General features: G+C 39.1%; 1 protein-coding gene across 3 annotated transcripts in view; it reads left to right on the top strand.

The window, feature by feature from the left end:
• CMSS1 (cms1 ribosomal small subunit homolog) overlaps window positions 1-14,084 on the top strand; it is a 245,818-nt gene extending 231,734 nt beyond the window's left edge. For 2 of the 3 annotated variants that reach the window (XM_082496659.1, XM_082496658.1), the window contains exons 4-10: window positions 1,880-2,009; window positions 4,853-4,912; window positions 5,605-5,707; window positions 7,174-7,234; window positions 8,237-8,324; window positions 9,891-9,979; window positions 13,375-14,084. In XM_082496659.1, coding sequence (XP_082352785.1) covers window positions 1,880-2,009; window positions 4,853-4,912; window positions 5,605-5,707; window positions 7,174-7,234; window positions 8,237-8,324; window positions 9,891-9,979; window positions 13,375-13,458 — 615 coding nt within the window. In that variant the 3' untranslated portion in view covers window positions 13,459-14,084. The remainder of the gene's footprint in view (window positions 1-1,879; window positions 2,010-4,852; window positions 4,913-5,604; window positions 5,708-7,173; window positions 7,235-8,236; window positions 8,325-9,890; window positions 9,980-13,374) is intronic. The other variant, XM_082496660.1, reaches the window with a different exon arrangement.
• Window positions 14,085-14,263: the final 179 nt, after the last annotated feature.

Below are 14,263 nucleotides of genomic sequence, written 5' to 3'. Positions count from 1 at the left end.
AAATATGGGTCAATTAAGTGGCAGGTTGTGGGGCTGGGGCTGGAGAAGAGCTTTTGTGGTTGATGGGAAGAACCACAAAGAGGTTTAGTTGTGGGCCTTACACAAAGGCTGTGTGCACTGCAGGCCGCCTCTGGTCATTCTTTGGGAAGACACTTGTTGCATGGCAGAAAAATACAACGGTGCCAAATGAGGGTGAAACTTGGGAAGGGATGCTGCGGATTCAGGCACCGCAAAAACCTGCCAAACAGCCAGACATCCACTGGAAAGTCTTCCAGGGACTGCAGAGGGCTTTGCACGAGGCCAAAGGTAGACTGAGAGGAAGGCATAAGTACTTCATCTCCATGTATCCCTCTGTCAAAGATTCAGCTGGAGTCTTGCAAACACACAGCTGGCTTTTAGCAGAGGTGAAACAGGCAGTGGCCAAAGTGGCAGACAGCTGGGAGAGGCAGCTGCCTGCTTTGCTGTTGCTGTGGGGTGGAGTGGCTTCAGCAGCCCCCGTATGGCTCTCCCCTGTTCAGCCTTCTGCCCCTTATGCTGGCGTTATGGGAGTATTTGGGGTGTATTGGGCAAGAGGGAGAGACGGAGAGGTGGGGAATGGAAGAGGAGGAAGGAATGTGTGCTGGGATGGAGTGAGGGAAAGAGGGATGGAAGAAGATCTGTTCCCTACGTTAAAATTCCTGCTACAGCTCTCTTCAAAATTTCCATTGATCTTTGCTGCCTCAGACCTTAGCCTGCTGAACTTGCACTGAAGGTACCCACCACCCCTCCAAAGCTGCCAAAAATGCTTCCAGGCCCACCTCATCTCTCTGAAATCTCTTTGTCTCGCAGATGCATACTCTATTGCTCCACCGTAACCATACCCTCATGCTCCTTTTCCCTTCTCGGCTTATGCTACCATGTGTCCTCATGATGGCAAGTTCAGTTCGGCTTACGCAGCTGAGAAACCTTGAGCTGGCCTTTCACAAATGAATCACTTTTCACTGAGAGCAAGAGAGGCTTCCCATTCTTGCCGTTCTCTTGGGGCTGGCTCTATCCTTGCAAATCTGCTGTTTTCTTAAATGTTGGCAGATCATCCAGATAACAGGAACCCTGGGCTATTCTGCCTGCATAACCCATTTAATTATGGGGAAAAATACAGCAACTCTTTCACTTCAGTGAAAATTCAGACCTGTTACTTGCTAACATTCCTAAGGTGTAAAATACAATCATTATGAAGTCATGTCCAAAACACAATCATTATGAAGTCATGTCCGGGCTCTAAAAATTAGTAGTTTGGTTTAAAAATTTTACATTTTGGAAGAACAAAGCAGCTGCTGAACTCCTTCTGTTTGCGTTCTGGTTTTGTGAGCCTTTAACTCATTTTCATCACACTTGCATGGTATTCTGTGAACATAATTAACCATCTTTCCTTCCAAAATAGATATAGTTACCCTGTTTTAATCTAAATATAATCAAGATCTATATAACCCCTTGATTACTGTTGTTATGCTTTAAGAATAATAAATTAGAACAAATTATGGAAATACCCCTGAATTTTTAAAGTGGTACTTAAGTGTAACAATAGCAAAACTCACAAAACCAACTTTCAGTTATGTTTTTGTTATAGAGGCATTTCAGGTGAGTGCTGAAGACTTTATTGGTTCTAGGCTCACAGACCATCTCATTGAAGTATCTGAATTTGTGTCTGAAGTCTGCATTCCCACTAAAGATGAAGAGAATCTTGTTCCATTGTAAGATAGATGTCTTTCTAATTAAGCTGCAATTAAGCCAATATCACTGTATAAAGTTATGGAGGAACATTTATTTAAAGTGCTGCTAGCTAGCTGAAGAGCAGAAATTAAAGAAATGCCATACTTACCCATTTTGCTTGATTTTGTAGAAGAAAATTTCTGATATTCTGGAAAAATCCACTCCAAAACCTGGTGTCCCTGCGGATCTACAAAATCTGCTTAGTCAACATTTTGGTGAAAACCGTTCAGTGATTGAAATAGAGGAATTAAAGCTGTCAGGTAACTTATCCTATATTTAATAGATAAATACTGTTTTGTTTTTTTTTTCATGAACTGTTGCATTCTTTTTCTGCAGAAGAAAGGATTTTTGGCACAGGTCTTGAGTTGTCCTTTTAACGGAAATATTTTCTTATACTGTACATTAATTTGCTGTTTAAGTAGAGATGTTAGTTTGTTAAGAATAAATGTGAGGTTTCTTGGAGTTATGGAAATGAAAAGAAACATTGCTTAAATGTGTCTTTTTACTGTAGAGTATTAATTTCAGGAGCTCACTTTTCTAATAGAAATCATATGATTCCTAGTAATAGTTTCCAAGATGCTAAATGAGAGAGTGAAAGTGTATTTTGTGTCTGGGATTATCCAAGGCAATCCAGATGCATAATAGGAGGGCTGACAGGAGTAGACAAAGAAATAGTAAGATGTCACTCTGACGTGGTTGTGAGATGTTGAATGCAATGGTTTTTCAGGGAGTAGCATGAAATGAGATGGTAGTTTGGGTCCAAGTGTAAAGTGACCAAGTTTTAACCATGATGAGGATCCTCTTGGTTTCTGGTATTCTGTGTCCAGTTAAAAGCCAGTGATAGAAACGGCAAAGCAGGACAGAACAGGTTTAGCTTAGTCAGTTGGTGGTTGCATTAGAGATGAAGACAACATTGAACTTCTCTGCCTCTTTGCAGATAAAGAGGCACTGTCATTTTATAGGCACTGTTCATTATTTGTTGGTAGTGCTCATGAAGAGCAAACGGCCTGTTAACTGTACACCTTTGATAGTCCTTGAACTCTCAGTGACCTATAGCTAATATAGGAGCCTTCTAGCCCAGCAGTGGTTTCTTTCTTTCGCGTTTAAGCCTGTCTTTCTAAATAAATATGCTCCTCCTTAACATCCATGATTCTAGGTTGACCCTTCTTTATTTCTATGGGGCAAGTTCAGTTTTCTTGTTGAATCAAAAAAACCTGGGGAAGTCCCACATAGATTGCTTTGAAAAGCTTGTGTAAAATATTTTCAGATCTTTAGGGGTTTTAGCAAATAATAAATTGCTTTGGTTTCTTTCTTATTAAAAGAGCCCTTTGGGCTAATGAAGTGACCCATTTCCATATGGATTGGCTCTTGGGTTGGATGGAGATTTTTTTTTTTCTTTCTTTTTGTGCTGGGACTTGGAGGCTTAGAGTGCCAAGGATTTTATGAACTTCTACAGCTGTCAAGTCATTCATGTCAAAGCACTGAACAAATAACAAGCAACTACTTGGAGTTGTGTGTTCTTGTTAACTGACACGGTGCAGAAGGTCAGGTTTGTAGTCAGCACGGTCTCTTGCTGCAGTCTGGAGCTATGTGTTTTTTCCCCCTTTCAGAAACTGTCATTTAAAATTGTTGTTAATACTCCAGTGTTGCTGGACTGTTGGTGAAAAGCCAGTGACTGAAGCTTGTGTTGTTTAGAAACCATCTTTTGAATTGTTCGGTCATTAATGAGACAACGTATTCAGAAGAGCAAAACAAGAGCAAAGATATTTCACCCCTGGGAGGAAAGGACCATGGTGGGAGTGAAGAGCTCTCCGATTACCACAAAATGCTTATGATGATGCTTCCCCATCAGCATCAAGTGCATCTTTTAAATGTGATTTTAAAAGTAAATCAGCTGATGATTTGTTGTACACATTTGTTGTACACATTCATTCTCTTTGGAGCTCATGTCCCAATAAATGTCAATCTCTGGATTTAATAAAAGGGAAACTACACAGGCAGGACTTCAGCTAGACATCAGCTACAAACCACATTTGTCACGCTGTCTGTTCCACTGGAAGTCAAGGATTGACGCTGCCAGCATTAGCACAGTGTGCCGTCCCTGTGAACTTGAATAACGTTTGTAAGGAAACCTCCGTAATTTAGTTAAAATATGAGCAAACATCTCATTCCATAGACAGGCACTCTGAGGTACTGTACTTCATGCAGAATGACAACAAATATGTGGGTCCCTGCGGACAGAGTTGTTGATGCTCTGCCGGAGCAGTATTGTTCCACCAGGCAAAGGACTCCTAACAACGACTGGAAGTTTTTAGACCATCTAATTTTAATCACCGTTTTAAGAAATTAGACTTTCTATATAGACACTGGAGAAAGGAAAGGCCTTCCAAAGAACTTGTTTGGACCTTATGTTTCTGTATTGCCTCTATATGAAGCTTAAAGTTAAATGGCATGTCTGCCACAGAGTGCTTTTAAGACTTACTAGTTAACATAGTGACCAGGTAAAAGCTAGGTGCTCAGTGGGAAATGAAGGAAGAGGAATGCATTAAAATGCAGTGTACCTATTACCATTAGGGTCAATATAATTAGGTAGATTACCACAGTATGAAAGGCCAGAAAGAGGAACAAACTTATTGACAGGTAGATTGTTGGCAGGTCCTTGCATTTACACAGTATGAATTGTTTGGGTGTTCTACAAATGTATTCCCATCATAGGTAGATTGGAGGAACGGTCTAGCACGTTGACTGTAAGGCATTTGGCTAAGACTTTTGATTGATTGTGGCAAAGACATATGAAAACTTGTTTTAAAGTATGTGATCATACCTGTGTAGCCCTGTATTCAGGGTTTCATGGTGGGTGGGAGAAAAGAAATGAATTGCAATTGAGTTGAGAGATGTTACCTTCATTGATTTATCCAATATAAAGCTTCTTGTACACGAGGTGTACATTAATCTTCGTTTCACAAATGGTAATTTATTGATGATGGATTTTAACACAGTTGTGATTTCATCAATATAACTAGTGGTTATACTGCAAACATATATGCTCCTTTTACTGTTAAAAATACATCAGCCAAAGTATTTTTTCCTTTTATGTTTTCAGATTCCTGTTTTTTGCCAGCCAATGATCTCACCCACAGTTTTTCTTCATACCTGAAAGAGAGTGAGTTAAAATGTTGGATGAGATGAAAGCTGTATGAAAAACATTGTTAATGCAATAGTATTATAGTTTTTATCTGCACCTGAAAATATTTTTAATTATGAAATATTAATAACTCTAAGGGTTTTTTCTTTTTTTCATGACAGGTCTTGTTTTTCTGGCTCTTTTTTACTCTTATCACTTTTTTGTATCAAAACGTTTTAGGGTTTCTTTTAATTGCTAAGGATTATTTGCCAGTAATTTATTATGGCTTCATAGTAGGTGTATGTATTATCTTACAGTAAAAATCCTGCAGCTGTCCGCTGGCACGAACCAAAAGAATTTTTATTCTTTTACATGTATTTATCTAGAACTTTTTGTCTGCTAAATATATCTTTTGAATTGGTTTTCTCTCATACAAATTACCATATGTGGCAAATGAAGACAATGGGCTTGTCATCTTATAAACTGTAGATTCTTAATGCTTATCTAATTTGTTCAGTTATGTGATATTTCTGTACTTTATTTATTTTGGGCATTTTATTTTCCAATTTCTCAGCCATGATTAATGTAAAAGTGTTGCCAGAGATCCAGACCTCATAGAAGTTAGTATGTGTGTTCTTGCTGCTGGCTACCATTCATCATGTACTCCTGTAATTTAAAATTGTGGCATGTAGTACTTTCTTTGTGTGTGTACATGGGCTTTTTCATTGCAGTCTGTCCTAAGTGGGCAAAACTCCGTAAAAACCACAAGGAGAAGAAGTCGGTGGTGATGCTGGTTATCTGCAGTTCTGCCCTTCGTTCCTTGGAACTCATCAAGTATGTCGACAGCAAATGTTATGTTGAGGTTGGCAGTCAGTCAGAGGTTTTGTCTTGGAACCACAGACATAAAGGCAAAACTGGGACACTGTCCTCTGCTAGCCAACAAATTCATTGGCTCGAACTGATGCAATATCCCTTGCTTCTTTAAACTGTGGGAGTGTGGTGTTTGGTTTTAGGTGGAGGTAACGCTTAGTACTTGAGTTGCGTGGAAGTGCTATTTTTGTTTAAAACCAAAAATAAAGTGTAACTGGTCTTGGGGAAATACGCAATGTGTTATACTTGGGAACAGAGTAAATGCATAAAGCATTGTGGTCCACCAAGAGAAATTGTGACTTCACACCAAAGACAATGAGGACATGGCATTCCAGGGCCTCAAGTGCCAACCAGTGTGTCTGGCCTGAGTGCCTCCAAGTCTGTGTCTGTGTTCTCAGCTCGCTCAGGCTGGCAAAACTGCTGTGCAGAGATGATGATTTTCAGTGTTCCTTGTCCTCTTTTTTCCCTTCTCTGCCCTCCCCCTTCTCATTGCAGAAGTCTTGATGACTTTGATGAATTAATGTGTACCTCACAGATTTCATGGTTGTCTTTTGTGCCTTGACCTTGTTTCCTGTGGTTATCCATCAGTACAATATGAGATGGAGAGTTGGGAAGTTTGACTCCATGCCACAAATAGAAGCATAGATATGGCAGATGTGCCAGTAGCGCTTAGCCCCTGGGTGTAGGGATTACCATCTGAGACTTAGGTGGTTTATACGTATACTTGTATATAAACCTTTAGCTTTGCACAGGAGAAAATCGAAATTTTGGCACGCTGCAAAAAGACATGCAAAGAAAGCTGTCTTGAATGACATTCAGTAAGTACTGAATATGGGGTCTCCTGCTTGTTTAATACAGAACATAGAATAATTAGTGTGTGCCAAAATGGAGCATCAGAAAAACAAGTCAGGTTTTCAGACAAATTAGTTTGCATTTACTGGATTCTGAGCAATCTCTGCATTAACAGCTGTGGTAGCCTAGGTTTTCCTGGTAGCCACATTGCAGGAAGACGCTGTAAAATGTAGATTGGTCCATACACAGATCTTTCATTTGTTGTGCACACACACGCATGTTCATTCACGCCTGTATCTCAGTAACTGAGATGTTTTTTAATTAGAATTTGGTGATCAGTCAGTTTTGAGCTGTTAGCTGTGAAAGCACAGGCCATAACCTTTCAACATTATCTGAAAAGCTGTCTAAACAATATTGCCCCCTACTGATATCTGCTATTGTGTTTGTCCAGTTGTTGATCACTGTTGATCAAGTAGCAAACAAGATCGTACATAGTGTTCGAAGTACAAGCAGGGGTCATTGGGGAACTGTGTGTCTCAAGCAAATTGAGAAATGCCAGCTAGTTTTGCTTTCCTCTTGTGTGGTCTTAATCCCAGCCCTGATGCTTGCATTTCCTTTTTCAATTTTTTTATTGCTAGGTCGATGACAGCATTTAAAGGGGACTGCAGAGTTCTCAAGTTGTTTGCAAAGCACATCAAGGTAAGAAAGCTGCAAGGGAATTTTGAGAGGACAACTAAACCACTTACTAGTGTCATTCCCTTGTCTTTTTAAAGCATTTAGCAATAGCACCTTTCATTATAGCATTCCTTTCTCTATGTAAAACTTCCTTTGGTAACCCACTGTTGCAATTCGAGGAATCCAGACAAACACCATCTCCAGTGGCTCTGGTGCAATCCTATGCAGAATGCAGATGCTTTATGCATGTGCTATGTTTTAAAGATGTTCCACATTCCTTTGAGGTGCTCATTCAGATGGCTTTTGCCTGTTTAAATAGAAGGCTCGCACACATAGGTTTGTAGAAGCAAACTGTATCAACATCCATATTTGCATTCTGCCAATTGAGTCTCCTTCTCTGGAGACATTCAAAACTCGCCTGGACGCCTTCCTGTGCAACCTCATCTAGGTGTCCCTGCTCCGACAGGGGGATTGGACTAGATGATCTTTTGAGGTCCCTTCCAATCCCTAGCATACTGTGATACTGTGATACTGTGAATTGGATGCCTGAATACCCAATATCCACACCTGTTGGAGAGCACAAATTATGGGGATGTTGGAAGTAATGAGCAGACATTTGGCCTTTGATACAAATACTGTCAGACACACAAATGTCACGCGTTATTTCACCGTTTTTCCAGTGTCTTCATCTTGAAGGAGTTTAGAGCTAATTCAACTTTGTCACTTTTCCAGATTTTTCCAGAGAATTTGTTTAGATGCTGAAGGAAGGATACTGTTCGCACCTCCAGAAGTAGTTGGCGCAATAGCAGATTTTCAAAGTTGAAAATGGCAGGACTTCTAGAGAAGTGTGATGCCCAGCTGACTATTATATTTCTTAAACTTTCTCCTAGATATATCAGTTTGACAGATGAATAGTATTTGTTACTTGACGGTATTCTAGATCTTGAATTTATTTCCAGCTCTTTGAGAAGAAATTTTAAGACAGTCGTGGTTATACTGTGGTTTGTCTTTCTGTCTCCAAATTAGATCAAAGAACAGATGAATATGTTGGAGAAAGGCATGTTCCACATTGGGGTTGGAACTCCTGGGAGAGTAAAAGCACTAGTGGAGCAAGGTAAAAGAACAAGGAGGGGTTTCTCCATAGGTATCTAATTCTTGGTCTCCTGAGAAGCGAGACTTCAATTGTTTTTGAAGTGCTTAGGTTGACATGAATCTGTGGATTTTGGTACTAAGTTGTAGTACTCCGCTTCTACTATGTCAGTCAAAATGAGGTCAAGATTCTAGGCATTGATTTTATGATCGCTTTAAGCTGGCATAAATCATTATTACCAGAGAAAGGCAGAGTAATACTTGCTCCCCTCCCCGTGTCCCCCCAGTCAGTGCCCACTTATTCCCCCTTCCTGCTTCTTGTGCTAACCCAAAGTCTGTTTGGCAGCTCAATGAACTGATCCCAATTAGAACTGATCCCAATTAAAACAAAACCAGCGTGCACACAAAATCAGGCAATGAGCAGGCAGAGGTGGGGGACTTCCTCTTTTGGCAGGAATACTGATTTATGCTGACTTGAAAGTGATTGCAAAACCATGATGTAAGATTTAAAGCTCCAGGAAACCAAACACTGCAAGTAAATCAAGAGGAAATAATGGCATAAGTCATTGTATTATATGTCACTCTGAGCTCGGGGTAAACTTTTGTGAGGGGTAGATGAAGGTCTGCTTGCTGATTTGATTTTATTTCTGAGTTCCCTGTGATGAAATTAATTATTCTATATAAGTCTTTTTTTCCCAGATTTTGAGTAGTTTTACTTACTCAATATATGTGATGTTTACAAAGAAAAACAAACAACAAAATAACAAGATAAGGTGATTCTTTCCGTTCCTCTTCCTAAGCACTGCTTTGCTCCAACTCTGGTTTGTTCATCAGGGACTGGCTGTGGACGGAGACTCTACCACACCTTCCAAATGGGTACAGGAGTAGCATAATTTTGTTGCTTCCTGTGCCCTCCACTAACATTAAATAGTTAGTGCTCAGCGTATCAGCATATTGCCATGTCCTTTCCTTACACCTTAACATTGCAGTGCCAGGTCACTACAGAATGGAGAGGAATCAAAACTGATATGAAAAACTGTGGGCATCGTATAGAAGACCATGGAAAAAAACGGGGAAGAGCTGGCGGGCCAGTTCAGAAAGGATCTTTTCTTCTTTCACCACCATTTATTTAGAGGATAAAGGAATTCTTCAGCAGCACCATTGACCTGACTCACATTCACATAGCACCCAGTCCTGTAAACTGCTAAACGTTGTCAGTTCCCATTAACAGGAGTTTTCAGGCTAGGGTCCTTGTAACTAACCAACTCCTCATCAGCTGTGGAAATTCAACTCCTGCGGTTTCATCAGGAGGAAGCTTGAGGAATTATTTTCTGGCAGGATGTTAGCTCTTGACAGCCTGGCAACAGCAGTTGTTCTGCTTTTGTGTTTATCTTCCAAAAAGGCATGGGATTATGTGGTTAAGGGAGTTTGCAGTGTCACTGCATTAGTTTTCCAACCAGCATATGTAGTACTTAAGTGTTCAAAGGTTAGGTTCCTTGGCAACAGACAACAAAAGATGTAAAAGCCAAAAATCATTTTGATAAGCACATGTCATATTATCTCAGTAGTAAAATTTATATTGTCTTTTTAGATGGCCTGTGCTTGAACTCCACAAAATATATGATTCTGGATTGGAACTGGAGAGATCAGAAACTAAGGAGAATGATGGATATCCCTGAGGTATTGTATAAGCACCTGTATATATTATATTCTGTGTATTCATTACTTTTGATTCTAGTGCCCAGATCTTGGTCAGTAAGGTTTTATTTCTGTAAAGCTGACTTCAGTGGTCTAGAAACACAAAGAAGTCAACATTTGACTGTGGTAAGTCTGTACTTTCAGGTCTCAAAATTACCTCCTGAGGAAGGTTTTTTTTCCTCTTTTGTTGCAAGTCACAGCTGTGACTTCTGAGGCTGTGCTGTGAATGTCTCCTGTTTATGCTAGATGCTTATTCTACCTGTTCCTAGCAAGTTCTCAGTAAGAGGACTTTGTGCAAAAGTTTCCTCAAAAACTAAATAAAACTTTGGAGAAGCATTTATTTGTCTCTATCTGAGAGTAAGATAACTTCTTGTGAGTAAATCTACAGACAATTCTCCATATTTTTTTTAATTTTTTTTTTGGCAAGGGTTACGGTGCAAACTGTGTAGAGCTATCCATCATTTGTAGATTGCTTTTAAGATAATTCCCCATTCTTTTCAATTCTGTAATCCAGCTTTCACATTTATTGCTGTAACAAGGCATGTTTACCATATGCTGTGGGGCATCAGCTGGTATTTAGCCAGCAGAGAGTGAAAGAGGCAGAATCTTCCACCAGTCGTTGTTAAAGAGCTCCCAGCTTCCTGCACAGTATTCCTCTTTTTTCACACGCGTAGAGCAGGCTGATATGCAGAATCTCCAGGGAAAAAGGACTTTTTGTGCATATAAACATTAAGCTGTTTCACAAGTGAAACCAATTATCAGTCATTAATCCTTCTCTGCACTTGCCTGTGTATTCGAATGTGCTGTATTTTACAGTCCCACATACACAAAGATACACGTTCCTAATAATCTTGGATAAAGCGCCCCGCGAAAAAAATACATTGCAGAAATGAAGTAGCAAAAAAACAGCTTTGCTTTTTGAGGCAAGGAGGCTCCCTCTTGTGGTAAATACATAAGGCTTTTTTGAATGGTGCTTGCACTTACCTGTAAGTTTTTTAAAGAACAGAGAACATGAATTCACAGACAGTAGTACAAAAGGTGCTGGTTGCAGTGGGATGGGTTTTTTAAGTCACCTGAAGTAAATATACGTACAGTAGACTATAGGTGATTGACCTCAAGAAACCTGAAGTTTGTATTGCTCGTATTTGATTTTGGGCTATTGAAAACCTGAACTGTCCCTTTCAGCTCAGTGTAGGTAGCATCACAGCATTTCTGCATGTCTGTCCAGGAATATAGGCCAAAAGTTGTGAGTCCAGATGTATTTTATCAAGGGAAAATCTTAAGGCTATTTTAGCATCAAAATGTTGCAGCTCAGTTCAAGCTGAAACAAAGTAAGAAAGAATGTTACACTGTCATATATAGCATCAGCACAAGGAATATTTATGTGTTATTACAGAACAGTGAATATGTGATTATAGAAAAGTCTTCAAACCTGCACTTGACAAAGCACAACATACCGAAAGGTTTTTGACATCTTGAGCTATGTAAGGAGAGCATCTTGCAGCTATTTGTCCTGCTGCAGATAGCAGGCAGATTCCTGAAAGTTGTTTGTAAGGAATGTCGGTAATAAGATACCCAAGTACTGTTTTTGAGGTAAGGCATCTTAATATAGTAGAAATCAAGGGGATGTTTTGGCAACTTGCAGACTTGAAATATGGAATACAATCTAGTAAGCAGAGGATCTTACTCTCCTACTTGTATAAAAATTGTCAAATACATGCTAAGAATAGTCATAAGTTTTCTCAAAGAAGAAAGGAAGTGTAGTACCAAAAAGGTAATTTAGAGAATTGGCAATTTGATGTACTATTTTCTTTCATCCATATTAGTTGTGGAAGCAAAATTGTACCCTTAAGATTGGAAATGAAGCATACTGACCCATTTTCAGTGCAAACCTCAGCTGTCAATAATTTCTTTGCATATTTAAGGTGCTGCATTGGTAAATTTCCTTGTAATTACACCAGGAAGTAAGAACAGCTGGAAGCACGTGTCCATTCTACTTGCTGGTTTTGCACTCACCAGATTCGGTGGAGCATTATGCACACAGTGGAATATTCTGATAAATATATGAATTTAAAAACACATGAATCTTCCCACATGACAGTCCTGCATCCCATCATAGCCACATAATGGACAGTGCCCTGATCCAGTACTCTTTCAGTTATCTCAACATCTCATTAGTTAATGCTGTTGGATTTTTTTCTCTGTTTCTGTGTTTTCTCTGTTTCACTTCATTCATCCCAAACAATGGAGAGAAGAAAATAAAAAGAAAGCTCACAAAGAACCCAGAGGTGGGGTGAGTGAGTTTTTCAGTCTCTGTCTTGGCACACTTGAGCTATACCAAAGCATAAAGCTTTAAATAAAAAATGATTGTATACTTTCCGATCTGACCAAAGGACAAGCTTCCCACTTTGAAAGCTTTGTGTGTAGATGTTAATGGCAATAGAGAGCTGTCTCATCTCCTCAAATTGCTTGTTTGTAAGATTCAAATGGAGTTTTTTCAATAAAAACAATATTGTCTGCAAACAATACAAACACTGAGCCTTGAGTAAGTTTGAAAAGAGAGAAAATTTAAGTTTCAGGCTTCATGAAAGGAAAAAGGTTTGTAAGAAATGGACTTGTGATAGAAAGACAACTGTTTTCACTCTCACATCCAGTGTGGAATAGAGACTCATCAGACTTTCTCACATCATTTATTCCTGTGCAAAGTGAAGGCACAGAAGAATATGATCCCGAGAGAAAACTTGTGGTGTAGTTATGCGTAAGTGGGAAGAGGAAGCTCTGAGGAGACTCTGGACTAACCATGATGATAGAGAATCTTGTGTTCCTGCTGAACTATGTAGTCAGTATTTACTCTCAAGTACCTTTGTCTTTTATCTTTAGATAAGCAATAAGCTACAGCCATATCTGGGTTATAAACCAAAGTGCTTTGTATGCAGCACGTGTAGACCTGACCTTCATGCTCGCTTTCATTCAGGTGTCTCAGACCACAGACAACGTTGTGGCTGTTGCAGTGCAGTACCACCATTGGACTACTTGATACAACTCAATACTCTGGAAAGTCCTGTAGGGATTTTGCAGCTCAGGATGGACCTCTTGCTGTAGCATGCTTTATCAACTCCACACCAATGAAAACTTTTCTAAACTTTTCTGTAGCCATGTTAGATGGGACTTCATGAGCTGTAGTTGTACTTTAGGATTGCAGAGAAACTGCTAGACGTTTTACAAAATGGAAACATTCTAGAGCTCAGGACTTTGTATGGGAGCCTATTCATTGATTTCTAGTCCTATAGTAAGGTGCCTGAGTAAATAAATAATGGTATTTAGCCAAAACATTATCAGTAACTTTAGATGCTTTCTTTGATTTTTGTTTTCTTCAGATAAAGAAAGAAACAATTGACCTACTGGAGATGAGTGTTATAAAGCTGTGCAGAGAGGGGACTATGAAGCTGGGACTCTTTTGATGGTTTTACCAACAAGGAATTAATTTGCAGCTGCATTTTACTATTATCCTGTCTGCAATTGGCAAATGATTAAAAGGTGATGGAATCAAGATTTTTGACTTTTCAGAGTTCTATCAATACAGAAAGAATGCACATTGCAACTTTTTCTGAGTTTCCTTTTCTTTTAATAATAAAACAGAAGTTTTGTTTATAATTTTAGTATGATATTTATTACAGGAACAATGTGATACTGAAATTAGAGTTACATTGCATTCACTTGTTAGATTTACTACTATATGTCACTTCTAAGACTTTGAAGATGAGCAAACTTGGGTGTGAAACTCCTTGTACAACTCCATTCTCTGTTATCGTCCTCTGCTGTCCCAAAGGAGACATTTACTTCTCTCATGAGAGAGGTAATCTAGTTCTTGCCTTCAAGCATCTTTGAAATCGTTCTGTGAGTTTCAGTAATTTGTCAAAAAGGTATTTTTCACCTCTCTGTTCTAGAGCTGGCTAAATGCTATTTTTTGCTATTACATGATAAATTAACTGTATATTGAGACTTCATTTTGGTTAAACTGTTGAAGTGTGCAAAAAATATTCTTCTGTTTGTCCATTTAAATTAAAAAGAGATGATCTCTGGGTGATTCTTTTGTCATTGTGGATAGTAGGGAATGGATGGATTTTTTTCAGAGGACAAGATGAATACAGGTGAGAAAATCATCAAGCATCCTGGAAAGCCATTGATCCAAGTCAGGTGTTCTGAGAATTAGTTGCCTTTTTGTGGCAAAGAACACATAACCTTTTTACAACTTTAAATTGCATC

This window comes from Vanellus vanellus (genome assembly GCF_965231255.1).
Source record: "Vanellus vanellus genome assembly, chromosome: 1".
NCBI lineage: Eukaryota > Metazoa > Chordata > Aves > Charadriiformes > Charadriidae > Vanellus > Vanellus vanellus.
This window is presented reverse-complemented; position numbering and strand designations above follow the sequence as displayed.